The sequence below is a fragment of the Anser cygnoides genome, chromosome 11 (genome assembly GCF_040182565.1).
Source record: "Anser cygnoides isolate HZ-2024a breed goose chromosome 11, Taihu_goose_T2T_genome, whole genome shotgun sequence".
Classification (NCBI taxonomy): Eukaryota; Metazoa; Chordata; class Aves; order Anseriformes; family Anatidae; genus Anser; species Anser cygnoides.
The window spans coordinates 506574-527087 of NC_089883.1; the positions used below are offsets into that span (position 1 = coordinate 506574).

Below are 20514 nucleotides of genomic sequence, written 5' to 3' on the forward strand. Positions count from 1 at the left end.
AAATATCAGGACATTTAGAAACGAGAGCTATGGGATTTAAAATTCCACAGCCTTAAATATGAGACAAACTTCATTGATATAGGTAAAATACACCTGAAATTCAATCTATAAGACGTTTGACAGACGGGAAGTGTAAACTTTAAGGCTGTAAAAATATAAGCCCACCTTTGCTCTAAATAGCATATTTAAATCTAAAATGCACTTTCAGGGAACATTCTTGTGCAGATAAAACCAGAACACGACGCTGCTGTGTGCAGGACCCGTGCAAAGTTTTGCAACAGCCCGGAGAAAGACCACTAATGCCCTGGGTAAGGAACCAGCTCATCGCGGGCAGGTTCGGGACGGCCGAGGGGTGGAGGTGGCGACACAATCGTGCCCCAGCCGTGTCCCTGCGCCCGCTTCGCCCCAAAGGACCGTGGTGGCAGCGGGGTCAGCAGGAGGGAAGCGTCCTGGCTGCGGCTGCCTGCGGCTGGCACGAAGCCCCGGTGCTCGCCACGTGCCATCCTCGGCACCCTCGCTCCCCTGGGGGAAGCTTCCCGCAGGGACAAGCTGGGACGTCAGTGCTTGGAGTTGCTCAGTGTGGTGGGAACTGCCCCTGCGCCTTGGTGGCTCTCGAGACGCTGAGGCAAATCCGTCCTGGTGGCAGGCCCGCTGAAGACACTGGGTTGCACCAGCAACAGATTTAGCTCAGCCTCTGGCGTTTCAAAGTGCTTGGAAATCTCTGAGGCAGGAATCCTCTCCCTTCTCCAGCACAGTGAGGGTATAAATACATTCAATTGCTAAGGAGGGTTATTTCTGCTCTTCCAACCTCTTGCAGCAGTAAGCTCCTTCCTGGTAGGCACTTCACAAATCCACCAGCCCCCGGCTCCCTGGCGTGGGGCTCCCAGACCGGTTTCTGTATTAGAATGAGTGGGATGGAAGAAAAACGGATCGTAAATAATTAGGAATAAATAAACTGCAGCCAGGAGCCTTTGTGTGAAGCCTGACTCTGTATCTGAGATGTTCTGGGATCGGATTTCTCAGATAGTTACTCTTGGGGGAAAGTCCAGAAATGAGTTATCAGTACATGACAGATGCTTGGGCTCGATTCCTTGCCACCTGCGACTCCTGGCTCTCCCCAGCTCTGGGAAGCAGCACGAGACCCTCCTCGCTCAGCCCCTGGGCACGGGGCTGAACACCCAGGGCTGCCAGCACTTGCCCGGAGCCAGCGACCGCTCTGTTCAGGAACCATCATTTATGTTTCTACAGAGAGCACGTATTTGGTAAATCTTCTGGGAAATCGACTGTGACTCGGCTACTGGGCCACTATTTCCTCAAAATCAGAGAGCTGCCTCATCTGCTCCACCTGCATGGAGTGTCTCCGGAGAAGCTTCTTTTTGGTTCTCAAGTCACCCCGCTTGGGTGAGCTGGGAGCGATGGGCACCAGGGACTTCAAGCCAGCAGCAAGCAGGGAGGAAGATTTGCTGCTGGAGCCAATGTCAGGGATGGGGGGGTTGGGGTTCACATTCAGAGGGGGCAGGTACCCCGGCCGGGTATGAGAGATGTGGTCTAGCAGCAGGGTCCCGGACCCTCGCCGCTCCAGGAGGTTGGGCGGCCGGCGCCGGACAGCCCCGGGCGACGTGCTGGCGAGGCTGTCCAGGGCCTCCCGCGAGCCGTTGAGCAGGGCCAGGTGGGACCCGTTCAGCTTCCTCCTCTCCGAGGCCACCTTCCCCACCTCGGCCAGGCCCGTGCCGTCGTCGCAGTCGTGGTGCTCGGCGCCCAGCCTCCGCCAGTGCAGCGCCTCAATCGCCGCGGGGCCCGCGGAGCCGGGGCCGCCGCTCTCCGGCTGCTCGGGCACCGTGCTCCTGCGGGGCAGGCGCTGGGGGCCGGCCGGGCTCTTCTCGTAGGCCGCCTTCCTGGAGACCGGCCCCGAGGCTGACGGCGTCCTCAGAGCCTGCTCGTCCACCAGGGGGAAGAGAGACGGGTCTTTGCTCTTGCTGCTGTTGCTCCGGGTGAGGGGAGCCTTTTTGGAAAAGGAGAGCTCACCGATGCCCATGATGACTTCGTCGTCCGTGCGCACCCGCTGGTCCTCGTGGTGCGCGGAGGCGGCCAGCACCGAGGGCGCGACCAGCCCCCAGGGCTCAGACTGCAGCCGCTTCAGCTGGGGCAGCCGCGTTCTCCTGGCAGCACCGCTTTTCTGCCCCGGGGAGGGCGGCTCGGTGGTGGCCCTGGCAGGGGGGCTGTCCCCGGGCTGGGCCGAGTGTGGCCCAAAGGCACCGTCCTCCTTCTCAGCGGGCGGGGGGGACGGGACGGCTGCCGTCAGGCTGAGGCTGGGGGCTGCCGTGCACGCCTCGGGGGGGGCCCTCTCCTTGAAGTCTAGCGAGGGGGGCATGTTCAGGTACTGCTTGGTGGCCTTGGTGCCGGTGGCTGACTTGTCCATGGTGATGATGATCACCTCCTTCCCCTTCGCTCTGCAGGCGTTCAGGAGGTGCTGCAGCACGGCCTTGTCGTCCGCGTTGATGGCATGGACCAGCGCGGAGGCCCCGGAGTGATCCTCCAGGCTGGGGTCAGCCCCGTTCTCCAGCAGCAGGGACACCACCTCTCCCCCGGCGCCTCGGATGCAGGCGTGCATGAGGGCCGTTTTCCCAGACTTGTCCTGGATGTTGGGGTCGGCTCTGTTGTCCAGCAAGTACTTCACCATCTTGGCCTTGCTAATGCTCTGCTGGTCAACGTGCTTGGTGATGCAGGCCACCATGAGGGCGGTCTCCCCTTTCTCGTTGCTCTCATTGATGTAAGCCCCCCCTTCCAGCAGGAGCCTGGTCAGCCGGAGCCGGCCAAGCCACACCGCCTTCAGGAGGGAGTTCTCCCCCATCTGCAGCACCGTCACCTCGTCCATGGCACCCGCTGCTCACTGGCAGGGAAGGGCAGCGTCAGCCGGCAGCTGGGAAAGCAACCGGGATGGAGAGGTGAGGCTGGCGCCTCTGCCCCGGTCCTCACCCCGTCCCCGCCTCCCTCCCTGGAGTGCCGCGCTCCCAGCGCTGCTCTGCCTCCCGTGGGTGCCACCCCCCCCCATGCATTTTCCCAGATCAAAAGAGATTTAGGTTAGATATGAGAAAGGAATTTTGTCCCACAAGGGCGCTGAGGCACTGGCACAGGCTGCCCAGAGGAGCTGTGGGTGCCCCATCCCTGGAGGTGTTCGGGGCCAGGCTGGATGGGGCTTTGGGCAGCCTGGGCTGGGGGGAGGTGTCCCTGCCCATGGCAGGGGGCTGGAACTGGGTGATCTTTAAGGTCCCTTCCAACCCAACCAGTGCTGTGATTCTCTGGCCTTATGCACAGCATCTCCTGCTGCCTGCTGGGGTTGCTGGGGTGCAAGGGGAACTGCAGCAGGAGGAAAAGCCTGTTCTCTTCTGGGACCTCCTGGAGCAAAAGAGCAGCTTTGTGGCAGCTGGGAGATGTGTTGGCCCAGCCTTCTCACACCCCTACAACACTTTTACTTTATGACATCGGTCCACTCTCAGTAATCTAATTTTAGGATGTATTTTATTTTTCCAAGAAGCCCCATCAGGCACAGGGTCTCTGGCCTCACTCTGCTTTAGGCATGTGCCCTCAGTGCCCCAATCAGCCTCAATTGCCCTGACCAGCCTCACCTGGGACCCCACCCACTCTGCCCAGGCTGGGAGCTCTATTTAAATGCAGGCCCAGAGGCCTGGACCTGGTTTGAGTGTGTGGGTGCCCAAGGCTGCATCTGGCCCTGTCAGACTGGAGTTGTTCATTAGACTTCCCTTGTGGTCTGATTTGTCACCGTGCCTTGGCCGGATGCTCTCTGCGGATGGGACCTGTCACCACCTTGTCCCTGCTGATGCGGTCCCACCACCTGCCTGCGTGATGGTCGCCTGCTGCTTACGGCCGGCCTCCCCTTGCGGAGCAGCTCTGCTCTTGCTGCCCCCTGGCAATACAACTCTCAGCTCATCTTGCCTCACTCTTTTCCAGCTCTACTTCTCCAGTAGCCATGCTGGCGTTTGCCTGGATGCAGCTGATTTCCTCGAGTGCCAGAGAAATCAGAATGGCCCCGATGCTGGTGTGGTTTCTGCCGTGTCTCGGAGGTCCATCAGGCTGTAAGGCAGAGCCCGCTGGAGCCTGTGAGCCTCTCCTGCGGCTTCTTGAGCTGAGGCCGTGATCTTTGCTTCCTCACTGTTGAGGGAAATGCTGTCTGTAACCCTGTGCTGCTTCGTGGTGGTGTGAGCTGCTTGTGCGGGAGAGTACTGTCGGAGAGCAGCTTCCACTCGCGGCAGGACTGGCTCAAGAGGCTCAACGGGCACGGTCTCTTCTGGAAAGTGCTCCCTGACTGCCTGCCACGGGCTGGCTCCAGGAAATCCAGCTGGGCAAGGCTCCCGCGTGCTGCCCCAGTGCCACCGCCCAGGATCCGAGCGCCTCCCGGCCCCGTGCCTGCCTCCTCGAGGAGCAGCACCCGCAGCTCTGAGAGCCGCCGGGCTCCGTGCACGAGGCAGAAGCAGCGGCTCGGAGCTCTGCTGGAAGCGGCAGCGAACGCCCGGCCCCGCGGGCACGCTGGAGGCACGGCGACCCTGCCGCCTGCTCGCCCCCGCTGCCCCCCCCCCGGCCGTGCAGCCGGCAGCAGCTTCCAGCCCTCCCGCCGTGCCCCCCCGAGGGGGCAGCGCCAGCCCGCAGCGCCCCGCAGCTCACCGGCTGTCCCCGGAGCCTCCCCAGCGGAGGACGCGCGGCCCCGGCCCGGTAAGTGGCGCCCCCCCCCCCCCGCGCCCCCAGCCCTCCCCGGGTGCCCGCAGCTCTCACCTCCATCCCCCTCGTCCCGGCCGCGGGGCCGCCGGCGGGTCCCGTGCCGGTCCTGCGCCGGGTCGTGGCGGTGCCTCGGCCCCTCCCGCCGTCCCGGGGGCCAGCAGGACGGACCGGGGCTTTGGGGGGGGGGTCCTTCCCCTCCCTCCCCTCGCGGCGGGGGCTCCCTCGGCGCCGCGGGCACCGGGCAGAGCCCCCGGGACGGGCCGGCCCCGCCGCCCGGTGCCCCCCGCCCGCTCCGTGCGCCCCGGGCGGCTGCGGCACCGCCGCCGTGCCCGCTGCTCCCGGCCGTGCCCGGCCGCACCGGGGCTGCGCGGGGAGGAGGCGGGGGGCGGCGCGTCCGCCCCCGGCTGGCTGCGGGGAGCGGCGGGGCCGGGGGGGGGTTGGGGGAGCGGGCGGGCGTCCTGCCGGCCGCCTCCGCGCGTGGCCGTGGGCGAGGCGCGTGGCCGTGTGCCCCCGGCTGTGCAGCGTGCGAGCGCGGGGCCGGGTGCGGAGCCCCGGAGGTCCGCGTGTGTGTCCGTGTGTGTGTGTCCGTGTGCACGCCGGGTGCCCCCGTCCCGGGGGGGCGATGCAGGCAGCGCCGTGAGCGGGTGCCCCGGGGGTCTCCGCGTGCCCCGGGCACGGCTCTGTCCCGCCACGCGTGTGCGCAGGCACGGGGGGGCTGCGTGCGGCTGCCCGTGGCCGCGTGGCTCCGTGTGCGGGGTGCGCGGCTCTGCCCGGTCTGTGCCGTGCCCCGCGTGTGCCACGGTGCCACTGAGGGCAGCCCAGCAGGGAGCGGGCTCCCCGGGGCGGGGGGGGGCTGTGGTGCCCCCATCCCTGGGGGCTGTCGCGAGCAAACTGGGCAGAGCCCGCGGCTGGACCTGCCTGGGGCAGGGTTGGGCTGGGACCCCCGGGCTCCACCTGACAAAAATGTGACCCTGAGCTCTGCGTGTGCACACGGGGGCTGCCGAAGTACTCTGTTGCAGGGGGAAGCCAGAGGCCGTGTGCTGCTTCCTAGGGCAGAGCCTCCCCTCGGTGTCCGGCGAGGAGCTACCACGACCTTCTGCTGTCACAGGGGCAGAAGTCTCCGGCCCTTGGATCTCCTATCCAGGCAGAGAACCGCTTTCCTGCAGCCTCCAGCCCGTCTTGCTCTGCTGCGAAGATTGGTTCTTCAGGAGTAGTCCCAGCAGAAACAGGTAATTGGCTACAAGGTGGGGAAAAATGGTCATAAATGTGTGATAAACACAACGTTGCACACGATTCTATAATTTAGCAGGCTACTGCTGCCTGTAGTGGTACTTATTATAGTATTCTCTCTGAAACTAGATTAACATTAAGGGAAATTCTCTTGTGATTACTAAAATATAATCTAAAATTGTAGCCTTCTTTGGTAAAAGATGATAATAACAATAATAATCAGAGCCAGCAGAAAAATGAAGTAGGTCTTATTACGTTAGCAAGCATTTAGGAAAACTTTATGGCAGCTTCTTTATTAAATCAAGTAAAGCAAAGACTTCTCACTAACTTGCTAAATTGGCCATATAAGCTCTGAAAATGTAACTGTTTGTCCATTCATTTTCACAGATGCATGCACAGCAGATTATTTGTAGCAAAGCTCTACATGCAGAACAGATTTAGAATCACAGAAGTTGCCTTGGCAGGATGAGAACTCCCTCCCCGGGAGTGTGGGCTTGTTCTCCCTTCTGCTCCCGATGGCAGCCCTGCAGCTCCCGGCGTGGAGCGGGCGTTCTTGGGCCGGATCAAGAGGAAACGCGCCCACCTGCCCCGGTGATTTCAGAGCTAAGGGCAGCGAAGTACAGCCACAACAGGGGAAAGAGGTTCTGGGACCTCAGATGTGATGGGAGTGGGTGCCTGTGTGAGGGCAGGGCGATGTGACGGACCACGCAGGACAGCACAAGGCTGTCCCCTGGGGCAAGGTGCCCCTGCAGAGGGGTCTGGGCTGGAGGTGGCCTCATCCAGCTCCTGGCCCGTGGTGTGCCCCGGGCTGATCGCATCCTGCAGTGGTTCCATTGAGAGGTTTGGTGGGGCTGCTTCAAAGTGAGGGGGCTGCTGCGTTTCCAGCATGTAGCATCAGCTGCTGCATGGAGAGCTGGCCGTGCTGTACAGGGGGCTGCCAAGACACAGTGAGTCACGTGTGACGTCCCCCAGGCTCTAATTATTCCTCCCGGTAGCGCTCCTCTATGCTGGGGACAGTGTCAGCAGCAAGAGCTGAGGAGCCAGCACCCCCTGCCTGCACGGGACCCTTGCCCAGCCCTGCCCCGGTGCGTGGTGATGCCGGCTCCCTCTGCCCGTTGGTTTCCAGCCCCGAGGAGCTGCTGGAGGGCTGCCCATGGGGCGTTTTGGGTTGGGGCTGGGTGTGGGTAGCGCTGGCGGGGCTGTCTGCATGGGCTGGACAACTCAGATCACACCGGGGATGCCCCGTGGATGGGGCTGGAGTGTCCGTTGTAGCCCACTCCACTTCCACACCAAACATTTGCCTCCTGCTTCCTGTTTTGTTGAATAATTCATAATGAGTGATTAATGGAGATGTGCCACCCCTTCCCTATTCACACGTTATCACAGGTTGCATTTTTTCAGCACTATTAGTTATTCATAACGATTTGCTGAGTAATGCCCGAGCTCCTCAGGCTGCAGTGCTCTCCCCGGTGATGGGGCGAGGGGCGCAGCAGGCTCCCGGCTGCACCCACCCGGCTCGGGGCCAGCTTCTGCTGCTCGGCCAGGTGAGCAGCACTGCGTGCCCAGTGCCAGTTCACCGGGCTGGGAGTGTGAGGCCCAGTTGCTTGAACATACAGACAGAAGTGCCTACAGCAGGAGATTTGGGTTAAACGGGTGATTGGTTATGAAGCAGATTTGGGCTGAATATTCCTGCTCCTTCCTTGGTTTATCATGAATGTGAGGAGGTTTGGCTGAACCAAGGGGTGCGTAGAGATGCCTGGAAAGTGCTCTGTCATCTCAGCTTTAACCCTCTCTGTCCTTCTGGACTGAGCATTTTGAAGTCACCTCTGCTGCAGGAGCATCAGTGTGGCTCGCTCTTGGTTCTCTGCTAGCACAGATGCAGGCAGTGCTGTCCGAGAGCCCCCAGGGGGCTGGACAGGGGAGTGAGGGCAGAGCTGTGCCTGTGCTGCCAGGGCCAGCTCATCCTGCAGCTTCGTGCTGCTGGCAGTGAGCACGGGGCTGTCCAGGAACTGCTGCCAGTGGCCATCTGGGGGGTGGGCTGGGTCCTCCCAGACAGGGGATTGAGGCCGGATCCTGGCTTCAGCCTCCTCCGTCCAGCATCCTGGGGGTGCCATGGCAATGGGGCCAGTCAGTGATGGTTGCAGGGGGAGAAGCTGAAACTCTGGTGCAGGGGCTGGATGTGGCCCCGGGACAGGCTGCGTGGGGCAGGGGGCTCGGCTGGAAGTGCTGGGGGGAGGGGTGGGGCCTGGGCTGGGGGTGGCAGAGGAGAGGGCCGAGCCCAGCAGGATCCTGCCCCCAGGCACTCCAGCAGTGCCCGGAGCGCTGCCCATGAAGATGCTCTGGCGAGGGGCTGGGCTGGCCCCTGCTGCTGCGATGGGCACCGGCACCCTGTGCAGTCACCGGGAGCACGGCAGGGGACGCGCTGTGCTGCAGCAGAGGACAGCAGAGCTGCTGAGTGCTCGCTGGGCTGCTCCAGAGACCTCGCTGCAGACAAGCAGCTCTGGTCAGTTTATTACAGCTTTTGGAAGTTATAATTAGAGCCTGGCCTGGGAGGAGGGACCTGCTGTCAGCTGCTTAGGGCCTGTGACGGGACATCTGGCGTGTCTGGTGCTGCTGTGGTCTGTGGTGCGTTTGTGCAGGGGCTGCAGTGCTGCTCCAGGAGGCCAAAGCTGTGAGTGGCAAGGGGTGGCCGCAGCTCCAAGTGCTTCTGGGGCCACGGGAGGAGCTGCAGTGAATGCAGCCCGTGGCTTGTCAGAGCCCGGGCCATCTCCTGTTGCAGGGGCTCCTGCTGGCACAGCAGCTCCCCGGCCCTGTGCAGCCCACCCCGGGTGTGGGGGCTGCCGGGGGATGTGGGGACACGGTGAGCAGCCTCGCCTCTGCCGGCAGGCTTGGCTAAATGCAGACCGTCTCCCTGGGGATGGCAGGCGCTGGCTCTATTTTGGGTGCTCTTGCAGAACAGCTGGTGATCATCCCTTACACCGTGCGGAGATGGCTGCGCACAGCTATTTCTGCCAGCTCATCCACGCACGGCAGCTTTTTATAAACACGCTCACCCTGGAGGGACGGACGCAGGTGCTGGAGGGAGCGTTTGGTGCTGGCATTTCGCAGAGCACCACCTCCGCCCCGAATGCTGCTCCTGCCCTGCTGGGGCATGGCCGCAGTGCAGGATGCGTCCCCTGACCCACAGGGCTCAGTGGGGCACAGAGCCCAGAGCTGCCTTGGGCACGTGGGGGTCTGGGGGCTCTGGGGAGCTGTTCTGGTGCAGGGACCGTGGGGACATTGCACGGTCACTGCCCGGTTGGTCCTGGCTCGGGAGGGCAGCAGCTCGCCCTTAGCCCAGGGGCACCAGAAATGGTGCAGCAGGTAGGTGGCTGTTTGCTCCTTAAGGGCCTTTCCACATCCCACAGCATTGCCAGGGCAGGAGGAGGTGCTCATGAGGACCAGCAGCCCTCTCCTGTCTTTAAAAATGCTGCCTGCTAATTTCTGAGTCTGAGTGCTGTGCGTACTGCACGGCTGGCCACAGCCTGGCAGAAGGGACAAATCCCGCTCGGCTGCTTCCTCATCTCCAGCTCTGTGAGCTCCTAGGCCCCAGCCCTCCTGGGATATCCTGTGCTGGACAACCCGTGCCATCTCCTTTCGTGGCTTCAAAGCAGCCCAGCTCTGAGCCTCTCCTGCCCAGGGGAAGGGAACCCCCGACAGCTGCTGCTTTGGCAGGTCCGTCTGCCCAGAGCGCGACTTGCTGGAGAAATCCTCCCGCTGCAGGCGCAGGGAGAAGCCCGAGCCTCCTCTCCTTGCAGACCCGGTGGGGCCGGGGCTTGCTGGTGCTCAGGGATGCACAGAAACGAGGAGGCAGCTCCTGGGGCAGCCGGGGGGAGGACAGGGCAGAGGGTGGCTGCTGCTGTCCCCTCGGGTGGCCCCGGGCTGGGGAGCAGCAGCTGGGGGGCAGGGGATGGGCCCTGAAATGCCCCCTCCATCCGTCCCCACCTCTGTTTCCGAGCCGGGCAGACCCCCAGGGCTCGTTACCTCCCGCTGGGGGGGCTCTGCCGAGGCACAAGAATAGCGGCCCCCTGCCCGGTGAGCAGTCGGAGGCAGGAGGCAGCTGGTGATACGGCGCTTCCCAAAGAGGCTGCATCATCGCAAGCGGGTCCGGGGTTTCCATGGCAACCGCGGGGTAAAAATAGTGTCGGAGCGTTTGGGAGCTGCCGGGCCTGGCAGGGAGAGCTCCTCGCTCGGCGCTCTGCGGAGCGGGGCCGGCGGCCGAGCCTGCGCCGTGCTCCGGGGAGCTGCTGCCTGTGCCCGGGGCCCCGCCGCTCCGTCCCCCGTCCCTGGGGAGCCGCCGTCCCCACGGGGCTGCGCTGCGGCCGGGACCTGCCTCCTGCCCCTGGGTGGGAGCCCTGCGGAGCGGAGCCTGGGCTGCTCCCCGCGGCGACCCCTTCGTGTCCCTGCTGTGGTGGGACGCTCGCTCTTGGGGGGCTCCGTCCCGGCTCCGTCCTGCCCTGTGCAGGGAGCTGCCCCGGGGCTGTGCAAAGCCCCCGCTGCTCCTGCGCTGGGTGCGTGGCTGGGGCTCGGGCTGCACCGCTGGGACCTGGTGTGGGGTGCCCTGGGGCACAGACCGTGCTGCGCTGAGCTCTTTTCCCTGCAGGAAACCAATTCGAGGAGCAGTGTTGTTCTGCCGGCACCCAAGTGGTGTTGCTTCAGGAAACGGGGGAAGGCTGGGAGTGCTGCTCTCACGGGCTGGGGGTCGTGGCCCTGCCCCTTCCCGCGCCACGTGCCCGATGGGTGCAGCATCCGTCCGTACGGGTCCTGGGTCCGAGGGGCTGAGCCCCACATGGGAGTGCACGTGCCCGCTTTTGCAGCTCTTCCCTCTGCCAGCTCCACCCCGCTGGGCTGAGCCCCTCGCTACTCTCATCTCCACTTGGAAGCGAAGCCAGGAGGGGCAGCCCGTGGGGCCTGGTGGGACCTGCGAGTGACTCCGCGCAGCGCCAGCACCCTGCTCCAGGGAGCTCAGCAGCCAGCTCCTTCTGATCCACGTCTGAGGCGTGAACAAAGTTTAAAACCTTCCTGAAAGTGAGTAGCGTTTAGGGATGGGTGAAATCTGGGTCATCCTCCATCGCTGGCTTGACAGTGTTGTGCGTTAATTAGACTTTGACTCTAATAAGCCGTGTTAAGGTCTGAAAATAGAAATGGCACTGCTACGTGTCACCGAGCAGTGAGTGCTGCTCATTTTCTAATTACTGTGTGACATTTTGCACAAATAACACCAGTGTGCTGCCCCCCAGATGACTGCACCTTCCTGCCCTGCAGTCTCTGCCCCTTGCCTTCGCGGTGCACGGGGGTCGTGTCCTGCACGGCGCCGAGATGCTGCGGTCGGTGCCAGGCCCCCAGCGATGTCCCTGCTCGGGGGGCACGGGGCTGCCCAGGGTCCTCACCCTCGCCCCTGGCCGTGCCTTCTCCTTCCTAGCGCGGGTGTTTTAGAAGCTGCTGCGAAAGCGTTTGTGACCCCACCGCTGTCCCTGTGGAGCTGAGCACTGCAGGGCTGCCTTGTCTCGGAGTCTGGGCTAATGGTGCAGCGGCTTGCCCGGCTTTTCTGGGCATGTTGGTGTGAAAATGCCACAACTGTGATCATTTCTTTCTCTCTCCTTATTTCTCATTTCTTCTCCTTGGTCTCTGTCACTCCTGCAGTTGGTGGTTGCCTTGGCAACGTATCTGTCTCCTTGCACTTTTTCGTCCTTTTTCCTTTGTAATCTATAAATTCTTGCACCTCCAGTTTTTTTTTTTAAATCTCGGCTGTACTCCAGAGGATCTGTAGAGAAGCCCTCTGGATTGAAAGGCCTGGAAATACAGTCAGTGCTAGGCTGGAAAACCTTGGACCCAAGCAGGAGGGAATTTTTACAGCTGGCAGAGGAGGAGGAGGACCTTTGTTTCCCAGCCTGTGAAGCTGCACTGCTCTGTCTGAGCACGGCAAGCTGCAGCCTAGGTGCTCCCGGCAAGGGCCTGGGTCCCTCGGGCTGGGCTGTCCCAGCCGGGGCCGCGCTGTGTGCCCCAAGAGATGGGGAGTACCCGAGTCCTCCTGGGGCTGGGCACCCGGCGGGTCCCTGCCACACGATTTACGTACGTGGCCAGCCCGGTGCAAGGGGCCAAATGCTGGAACCTGGAGGCAGGCTGAGCACCTTGAACAGAGCAGCTTTCCACGGGTTCTTTGAGCCTGCTGACTCCAGTAGTTAATAGGCAGGCGTAGGAGGAGCTGAATGGCAATTCAATTTGTAGTGATTATTTGCCAATTAAGATTAGCACAGGCAAATGTCTGGAATGGGCGGAAAAAGCTGCTTGGCCTGAGGGAAGGGGCTGCAAGACAGGGGGCGAAGCTGGGGCGCAGGCGGGGAGCGTCGCAGCCGTGCCCGCCTGGAGCTGCCCCGGGGGGGCTGCGGGAGGTGTCGGGTCAGAGGCCACCGCTCCCGGGGAGCTGTATGGGGACGGTGCCGGCAGCCGCGTCCCACGGGGATCGCTGCTGTGGGGGCCGTGACGGGGAGGCGAGGAGGTGGCAGAGCCAGCAGTAGGTGAATGCGGGTGCTGAGCATCGCCTCCGGCAGCCCTGGGACGGGGGGCGCTGGGTCATGCTGGGTGCCCCAGGGATGGCGCGTGCTGTGCCCATGAGGACTGGTGGCTCTGGTGTCCTGCATGTCCGTAACGATGCCCCGAGCTCAGGTCCCTGCTCTGTCCCCTGCCACCTGTGTTAGGCAGGGACACTGGGGTGCTGGTGGCCTCTGAGGCAGGAGGGACCTGGGGGACCCTGGCCTCGCAGCTCCCTGCTCGGGGCCAGCACCGCTGCCTGCACCCACGATGTCAGGTGGGAGTTGGCACCGTGGGCGAGGGCCTCCGGGGGTTTTGGTGAGCCTCTGTGGGGCGTTACCTGCCCCGCTGCCTCCTGGCCGGGTGCTGAGTCCCTGATTCCTGCAGGGAGCATGTAAGCCCTGAAGCTCAGAGCTGGCTGTTAAAGTGTTTTCTCGTGTTTGCATTACAATTTGATGGGGAAAGGGAGAGGCAGGCAGTAGTTCCCACCCAATACTCTTCTTTTTTTTTTTAATTTAATATTATTAAACTAAGTTTTATAAATATTCATGGAAATGAAATCAATGCAAAAATATTCCATTCTCTCATTTTGGCAGTTTAATTTTAGAAACTCATTTTCTCTTGAGCTCTCTACTGAGAAGTCATTACAATGCTTTTTGGGTTGCGTCTCACTCCTAACCCTGCAAGGATCCTCAGATGTAATAGTGCATGAAACAACAAAAGCAGAATGTCAGCGCCTCGTCCTCGGGGCTGGCAGGGAGGCAGGGCTCCAGGACAGAGGCTGATCCGTTGCAGTGCGCAGGAAAACGCTTCCTAGCAAGCGTTTCTAGCGGGCTGGGGTGGCTCTCCCCGGGGACACGGCCCTGCGGCAGGGCAGCAGCAGCAGGACTGAGCAGCAGGCGCTGCCCGCGGTCTGTGGCCCCCGGGGGCTGGAGCCCCCACGCACTAGGAGCTGGGTGAGCACAGGGGTCGGGTTCCTGCTGCTGCACGGCTCGTGCCCGGCCGCATGAAGCACCAGTGGTGCGGAGCCCCCAGCAGGATGCAGCAGGGCCCCTTGCCCCCAGCCGCTCTCTGACTTTCCCACACCGCAGGCGGCGATGGTGGTGCTGCTGCAAGCGCTGCACGCGCCCTGCTTGGAGCGAAGCACCCGCGTTTGATCCGACCCGATGTCGCCCTGCTCGTGCTCTCTGCACTAAAGGTGACCGAGGTCACGAGCTGGCACCCGCATTGCATCTGCCTGCGTCCTCTGCCCGGTTCCCATTCCGAGCATTTTTTTGTGCTCCAGGTAGGTTAGGTAAATAACGCCTGAGCTGCGCTGGCGCTCCTGCCTGGTGCGTGCAGCACTGAGGCCAGCACAGCAAACAGACCTTCATCTAAAAATCATCTCGATTTAAGCTTGTTTATATAGAAAGTAATTCTATGTTGACCTCATATAAATTCTGCACGATGAAACATTCATTTTCGTTACTGTTTGAACAAGGGAACCTGGCAGCAGCCGGGAGGATGGGACTGAAGCCTTATTTTATTAGCGGTGCGGTGCTGCAGGAGGGCACGCAACAGGCACCCACGTGCTCCTGTCTCAAGTTTGTGACTTGTCGAGCCGGGGCCTCTGCACCTCCCCAGCCACCAAAGGAGATCAATCACGTCTGTGCCTGGGCTGCGGGTGTCTCGCAAGCCAGAGTTAATTATTTCGGCAGGTTCTGAGGTCCTCACACAAGAGAGGTGTCAGCAGGAATTTCTCCTCCCTGCTCCTGCAAGCAGACTGTGCCGATGCTGCTCGCCTCGCCTGGCTGCAAGCGGGGCCCCGGCGGCTCCGCTGAGCCCTGCGTGTGTGCTGCCATCGCGTTTCAGAGTCAGCTTCGGGTGGAAAGCAGCAGGGACTCTGCAAGAACGCGATAAAATAACAATTTATTCACTTAGCTGGGGTGATGCAGCAGGGAGTTTTGTTAAAACTGCACTCTGAGTTATGCGCTAGAAATGCACGGTGTGAGGTTCATAGCTCGTCCTTTGCTTGCCTGAGAGCCACCCGTAAACTGATCCAGTGGACAAACACACACTGAGCATGGAAAATAACCACGCGGCTGGAGGTGCCTGTGCTACGTCCGATGCACGCTGCGTCCTCTGCCAGTGCGGTGACACGCCACAGCTGCCGGCAGGTGAGGAGAGGTGCCCGGGTGGAGGAGGGAGATGATTTGAGTTTGCATTACACAGAATGCTTGTCGGAAGAGAAGTGATCTGTATTTAACAACAGCGGTGCTGTAATAACCTGCAATTACCTCTGAGCACAGCCTGTGGGGGTGGCTCTTTGCTGGCAGAGGCTCGGGGGAGGTTGGCACTTCCCTTCCCTTCGCTGCGCTGCCGACAGCGCGGTGGGGGCTTGGGGGTGCTCGGGGGTGCCCTCCCTCACCCGGCTGCTGCTTGCAGGGGGAGAGGGGCACAAAGGCACCAGCACAGAGCGGTTTGCAGAGCAGCCCGACCTCCTGCCAGCCACGTCACCGGTCCCCGAGGCAGCAGCTCCCCACGGCCCAGGCTGATGCCAGAGCCCCATCCTGGCACATGCGGCGGCGGGGGGGCTGCTCTGCTGCTACTGCCACGTCTGGTCCCCCAGGCTCTGAGCCTCTCACCCAGAGCTGCGGCGTCCCGGCTCCCACGGCTGCCTGCCGACGTGCCGCCACGTCGGGAAGTGCGAGAGCTTAGCGTGATTATCTGTCCCTCCTCCTCTGCCTGCGCAGCGCTGGGAAAATGCTGCAACGCCTCTCTGGCGAGAAAGTGAATTATGCAGGCTGGCTTTGCTTTGAAAAGCTTGTGATGTGTAAGCAGAGGAGGAAGACGAGGGTATCTGTGCGCTTGCAGGCTGGCTTTGGTCCAGCCACGCAAGGGAAGGCACTTCTGCACGCCTCAGCACGGCGCCGTGCCGTGGAGCTGGCGATGCGGGGTGGGTGCGGGCTGTGCGGGGGGGCTGTGGGGGCACGGCTCTCCCCCCCCCGGCATGCGGTGCTCTGCCAGCAGTGTGTTCTCTGGGAAAAAAACCCCGCTTACGCCTGGTCTCCCCCCTGCTTGCCCTGCTGTCCTGTGCCACAACAACACGCAGCGTTTCTGCTTGCTTCTCTGCAGCTGTTGGCAGCCCCTGGAAAAGCCTCCTGGCCAATTTTTTGGCCACCGCACTCGCGGTCTGCTCCTTTGGTAGGGGGGCTGTGGGGGGGCAGTGATGTGTGGGGTGTGCAGGCAGGGTCCTGCTGCCCACGCCATGGCCGGTGCAGGCAGCCCGCAGCACCAGCCCTGCCAGGGCTGCGGCTGCAAAGGGCTGGGCCTGGGAGTTGCAGCTGCAGATGCCCGGGGCCGGGTGGTGAGGCTGCAGCTGAGACCCAGCACCTGATACCGGCACCGGGGGGTGTCGGTGGTGGGCTCAGAGCTGTTTCCTTCCCCCTCCTCTGTACCCGCTTCTGCCCCGCTCCCCTCTCCGCAGGCTGGGCGCGCTGCCTGTCCCCAGGGACCCCCGCTGCCAGGCCAACAGGGGACCCGAGCTGCCGTGCGGGACGCGTGCGCTGGCAGCTCCGTTTGGCCCTCCAGCTGCCTGCCGAATCCTCTGCTTTCTGGCGGGAGCTCTGCACGCTGCAGCCTGGCTCCCTGAGCCTGGCGGTCGCCTCTTGCAGACAAAATGCTGTCTGTGTGCTGGCAGGGAGGCGGTGGCAGGCCAGACCCAGCGCATGGTGCGTGTCCCCTCGCGCTTCGCCTGCCTGGGGCGCACGGCCGCAGGTGCTTTTCCGTGGCTGTCTGAAGGGCTGCGGTGGTTTTAATATCTCTGCCGAGTGAAATTTCCTGATTCAGCTTTCATGTCCCTTGGGACACTTATGAAATATCCGGATTCTGTTTTTTTTTCTGAAGAAGTGGAATTTCCTATTTATGGATTTAATCTAAGGGCTACGTGCTCGGGGAGGGAAGGGGCTCAGCCCGGCTTCGCCTCCGCTGGGCACCTACGGCCCCGTGGCTCAGCTGCCCTGTGCCAGCGCTGGAACCGGGGCTGCTGCGGGGAATTCGGCTGCCTCAGTAGTTTTCCAGCTCGCGCTAAGCCCGCTTTTCATGGCTTAATCACACCGCCTGCAATGAGTGAAGGCTAAATGCACGCTGACAGTCTGCTGGCGGGCCCATCTGGGGAGGGATCAGGCGAGGTCCCGTCCCAGGGCTGAACCCCTCGCTCAGATGCCGGCTGTGAGAGCTGCGCTTTGCTGCCCTGCTGCACCGCCACCGCACCAAGGAGCACCTGGAGCACCCTCGGTCCGGTCCCCTGGCCATGGGGGAGCACAAAGGAGGAGGAACCTCCTCGCCCCTGCTTGGCTTTCAGGGCTCATCCTCACCCCCTGCCCGTGATGCTGCCCAGCCTCTGCCCAGCAGCCCCCAGGAGTCCTGGGGAGCCATGGGGTGAGCGAGGTGCTGCAGGGCAGGGCACAGCCTGGTCACTGCTGCCACGGCTGGCCTGGGGCACCTACGGGCTGCACGAGGGGGCTGCTGGCAGCTGGGCGCTGCGCCCAGCAGACGTTCAAGCAGCAATACCCAGGGGCAAATTGTGGTCCTCCAAGACGTGGAAGTACCGAGCGTAAAGCCAGAGAGGTGTTTTGTAGAGGAGCTGGACTCCGCTCCTCCTGCTCCCCGCTGAGCTGGGGGGATGTCCTGGGTCCCCGGGTGCCAGCCTGCTTGGGATGTCTGCCCCCTGCATACCCAGCCCCTGTTCTTCAAAGCCCTGCTGCTCTGAGGGCCCAACCCTTCCCCTTTTTGCCTGTGCTCAGCACTCTGAGTCAGCAGGGCATTTGCACAGCAAGGATTTCATCTCCTGACTCAGGCTGGCAGCGACGGAGCCTGCTGCAAATATTGACATTTTCCCTCTGCTCCCAGAGGCCACCGCAATCTCACCTGCACAGCCGGTCGTGGCAATGCCCCATCCCCCTGTGGTGGGAGCTCCCCGTGTGGGGTGATCGGTGAGTGTGGGGCCTGGCCGTGAGCTGCCTCGTCCACGCCGCTCCTGGCCCCGGTACCCAGGAGGTGGAGGATTTGGGCTCCCCTCCATCCCAGGGCAGCAGGGAGCTGCAGGCTGGAAATCTGCAGCAGATCCCTGGTGCTTGGGCCAGCAGCCTGTGAGCCAGGGGGCTGAGCGTGCCGGCACCGTCCGGCCCGTGGCAGCACACGCGGGGCCAGGGCTGGCGGCACAGGATGGGGCTCGTGGTGCTGCTGCCTGTGCCCATACAAGCAGGAACGGGCCCCAACCCCAAGTGCTGGGAAGGAGACAGAGCACCTGGTACAGCACCCCGGCACCAGGAGACCCATTTTTGCTAAATAGTGAGACCTATTTCTGCTAGATCGTGAGATCTATGTTTGCGAAGCTGGTGCCAAGCAGGTGGGTCGGAGCCTAGTCTGTTCTCAGAAAACAGCAGGGTGGCCAAACAGGACGCAGGGCACGCTCCCTGAGCCCCCACCTGCAAGGTTTCCTCCCCGGGGCCGGGCTGGGGGTCTCCCTGGGGTGTGGGGGTGCCGGCCCCCCGGGGTGCCAGGCTCAGCGAGCGGCACCGGGTGCACCCGGCCGGCAGCGGGCTGCGGTCCTGCCGGGGTGCGGGCACTGGGGTGCGCAGCTGTGGGAGGCTGGCTGCAGGCACACCTTTGCATTAAACAAATATCCCCCGTTACCTAATGCTTTCATTTTGCTTTCCTAACTGGCTGGTTTTGTTCTCATGACTCACTGGGATGTTTGCCTTTCTGTTACCGTCATTCCTTTCATCAGCTGCAGGCAGAGCCGTGTTGCCACCACTCACCTTTAAAATCATGTGCACATTTGAAAAAAAATAACTTTTAATGTAAACAATTCCAAACAGAAATAAAACACAGGCGTTTCACACTTGTGCAAGTCTTACGTCTTACTTTTGTAATTGCTCTTTATACCGATTCCAAAGAATCTCAATGGCAAGCTAACTTCACCAACACACGAACAAACTGCAATTTGCTAAATCAGCATTTCGTGACCTCTCGCACAAAAAGTATCTCAAGACCTCGTTAAAAAAATGCACTTCCCTGCAGGACACCTGTTGTCGATGCTGAAAGATAAAAAGCGGGGAGCAATACAACCTGCTGGCTCTCAGCACAAACCAAATGTTTCTTTAACCGCCGAGTTTGCTTTGCAGTCGGTTCCACTTAAAGCCAACATCTGCGGCAGACGCGGCACGGCACGCCTGCCGGCGCATCCCAGCTGCTGCCGTGCGGGGCCGGTGCTGGGCGAGGTCGCTCGTGTCACTCGCATACCCTTATCAGTTCTCCGTCCAACAGTTACAGTGGAGAAGCTGGGCTGGAAAAGTGATAAGGGGATGAGAATGGCCTCAGAAGACGCTTCCCCCCTGAAACTTTAGAATGAAGGAAAAAAAAAAAAAAAAGAAAAAGCTAAGCTGGTAACAAGTGAAATAAATCGTAAGACATCACCGGTTGCCTCCTCTCTCCAGCCCTCGTCTGCATCGTCTTCCAGAGGCTGGCGGCGAGGCAGGGCTGTGCCGGCGGGGCGATGCTGTGCAGGAGCCCAGCAGCCCGTGGCTCCGCTGCCCCGGCAGTGCCCGCGCCGTGGCTGCTCTGCTCCAGCCGCAGACACTCCCCATTCACAAATTTCATAACCTCCAGTCCCCTCCCTGCGGGTGGGATTGGACGCCCCGCTCCCCCCCCTCGGTGCGCTCCGCGGGGCTGAGCCGGCGCCCCGGCCCGTCGGATTAAGCTGTACAAATTGTGGGGCTGCGGACGGGCGGATTCGTCTGACGCTGCAGAAAGGTGCTGGCAGCCCTGGCCCTGCACCCGCGTCCCGCTGCTGCTGCCCCCAACCTGGGGCTGGGGCTCGGGGAGCCCCCGCTTGCAGAGGGCGAGGAACCCCATGGCGGTGGCTGGGAAGGGTCGATTTTTCCCCTGCCCGTGCTGACGTGCCGTTGCTCCCGTTTGAGCTGCAGGCCCCGGAGCCAAGCCCTGCTCTGTGGTGCCAGCCCCATCCCGAGCCCCAGGGCAGCTCCTCCTGAGCGCCGTGTCCCTGCCCTGGTCCCCACTTCCCCACCCAGGCAGCAGCCAGCCCCTCAGCACGCTCCAGGGCGGCTCCCCAAAACGTGCAAGCAGACCCCAGCATGCCCCCAGGGCTGGGAAGGTGAGCGCTGGCCTCCGGCTGCCTTGGCCACGTTTGTGGGCAGCCCTGGCGTGCCCCAAGCACCCCGCTCACAGCAGAGGCTGGAGCCGAGGAATCCCATCACCACTCCCCAGCTCGGGCTTGTGCTGGCTTGACACCGAGCTGCCGGGCGATGCGTGCAGGGATCGGCGAGCTCACGGGCACGGTCCTGCACCGCGCGCATTGGGTGATGCTTGGGCTGTGCTGGCAAAATGAGCCCCAGCAACGGCTCGGGGGCCTCTGGTGGGTCAGCGCCCAGCTCTTTGCTGAACGACCCAGGGCTCCTCTTGCCCTCAGGGCGCCCGACGTGGGGGGACGCTGTGCTGGTGCCCGCTCCCCACGGGTCAGGCCCTGGGACTCAGCGGCGTTCAGCGGCGGTGGAGAACCGGTGAGGGTTTTCCACCAGAGTGCGAGGCCACAGCCGGTGCTGGGCTTGGTGTCGGGGACGCAGCACGGTATTTTTTGTCTGAGCTGAGGCTGGAGCAACACTGACCATGTCCCGTCCGGCTCCAAAGGCCTCAGCTCTGCTCTCTGGAGCTGGGCTCTCCCTCCGCGAGCTGCAGAGCTGCAGGTGCAGGAGCCCTGCCGCTGTGACCTGCTGCGCTGTGTGCCACCATCAGTGGGGCCTCGGGGTTTGGGCTGGGGAGGTGACGGGGTGGCTCGGGGCGAGAGCAGCGCCCAGGGCTGGCACACGGCGAGGTGCTTTGCAGCGGTGGCCCCAGCGCAGTCATGCAGCTGCCACCTCGTCCTGCATGGCAGCTCCGGCCCGCTGTGAGCAGAGCCGGCTGTCCTCAGCTCTGCTGCTG

The 20514-nt window shown here is 62.5% G+C and overlaps 1 protein-coding gene and 1 long non-coding RNA gene across 3 annotated transcripts in view; one reads left to right on the top strand and one right to left on the bottom strand.

Annotated features, from left to right (window-relative positions):
• Positions 1-5099, bottom strand: ANKRD34C (ankyrin repeat domain 34C). Its single transcript, XM_067003739.1, has 2 exons — positions 4789-5099; positions 1-2920 (listed from the first exon to the last, which is right to left on the bottom strand). Exon 2 carries the CDS (start codon positions 2873-2875, stop codon positions 1295-1297), a length of 1581 nt encoding a protein of 526 aa, XP_066859840.1. The 5' UTR covers positions 2876-2920; positions 4789-5099; the 3' UTR covers positions 1-1294.
• Positions 4164-20514, top strand: part of LOC136791682 (uncharacterized) — a 27594-nt gene continuing 11243 nt past the window's right edge. The window contains exons 1-3 of one of the 2 annotated variants that reach the window (XR_010834169.1): positions 4164-4728; positions 5741-5963; positions 6352-11031. This is a non-coding gene — a long non-coding RNA (uncharacterized lncRNA). Of the gene's footprint in view, positions 4729-5740; positions 5964-6351; positions 14513-20514 lie in introns of those variants that run through there. The other variant, XR_010834168.1, reaches the window with a different exon arrangement.

Excerpts from the sequence above, each read along its gene's own strand:
- ANKRD34C (XM_067003739.1), bottom strand. The coding sequence starts at position 2,875 with ATGGACGAGGTGACGGTGCTGCAGATGGGGGAGAACTCCCTCCTGAAG.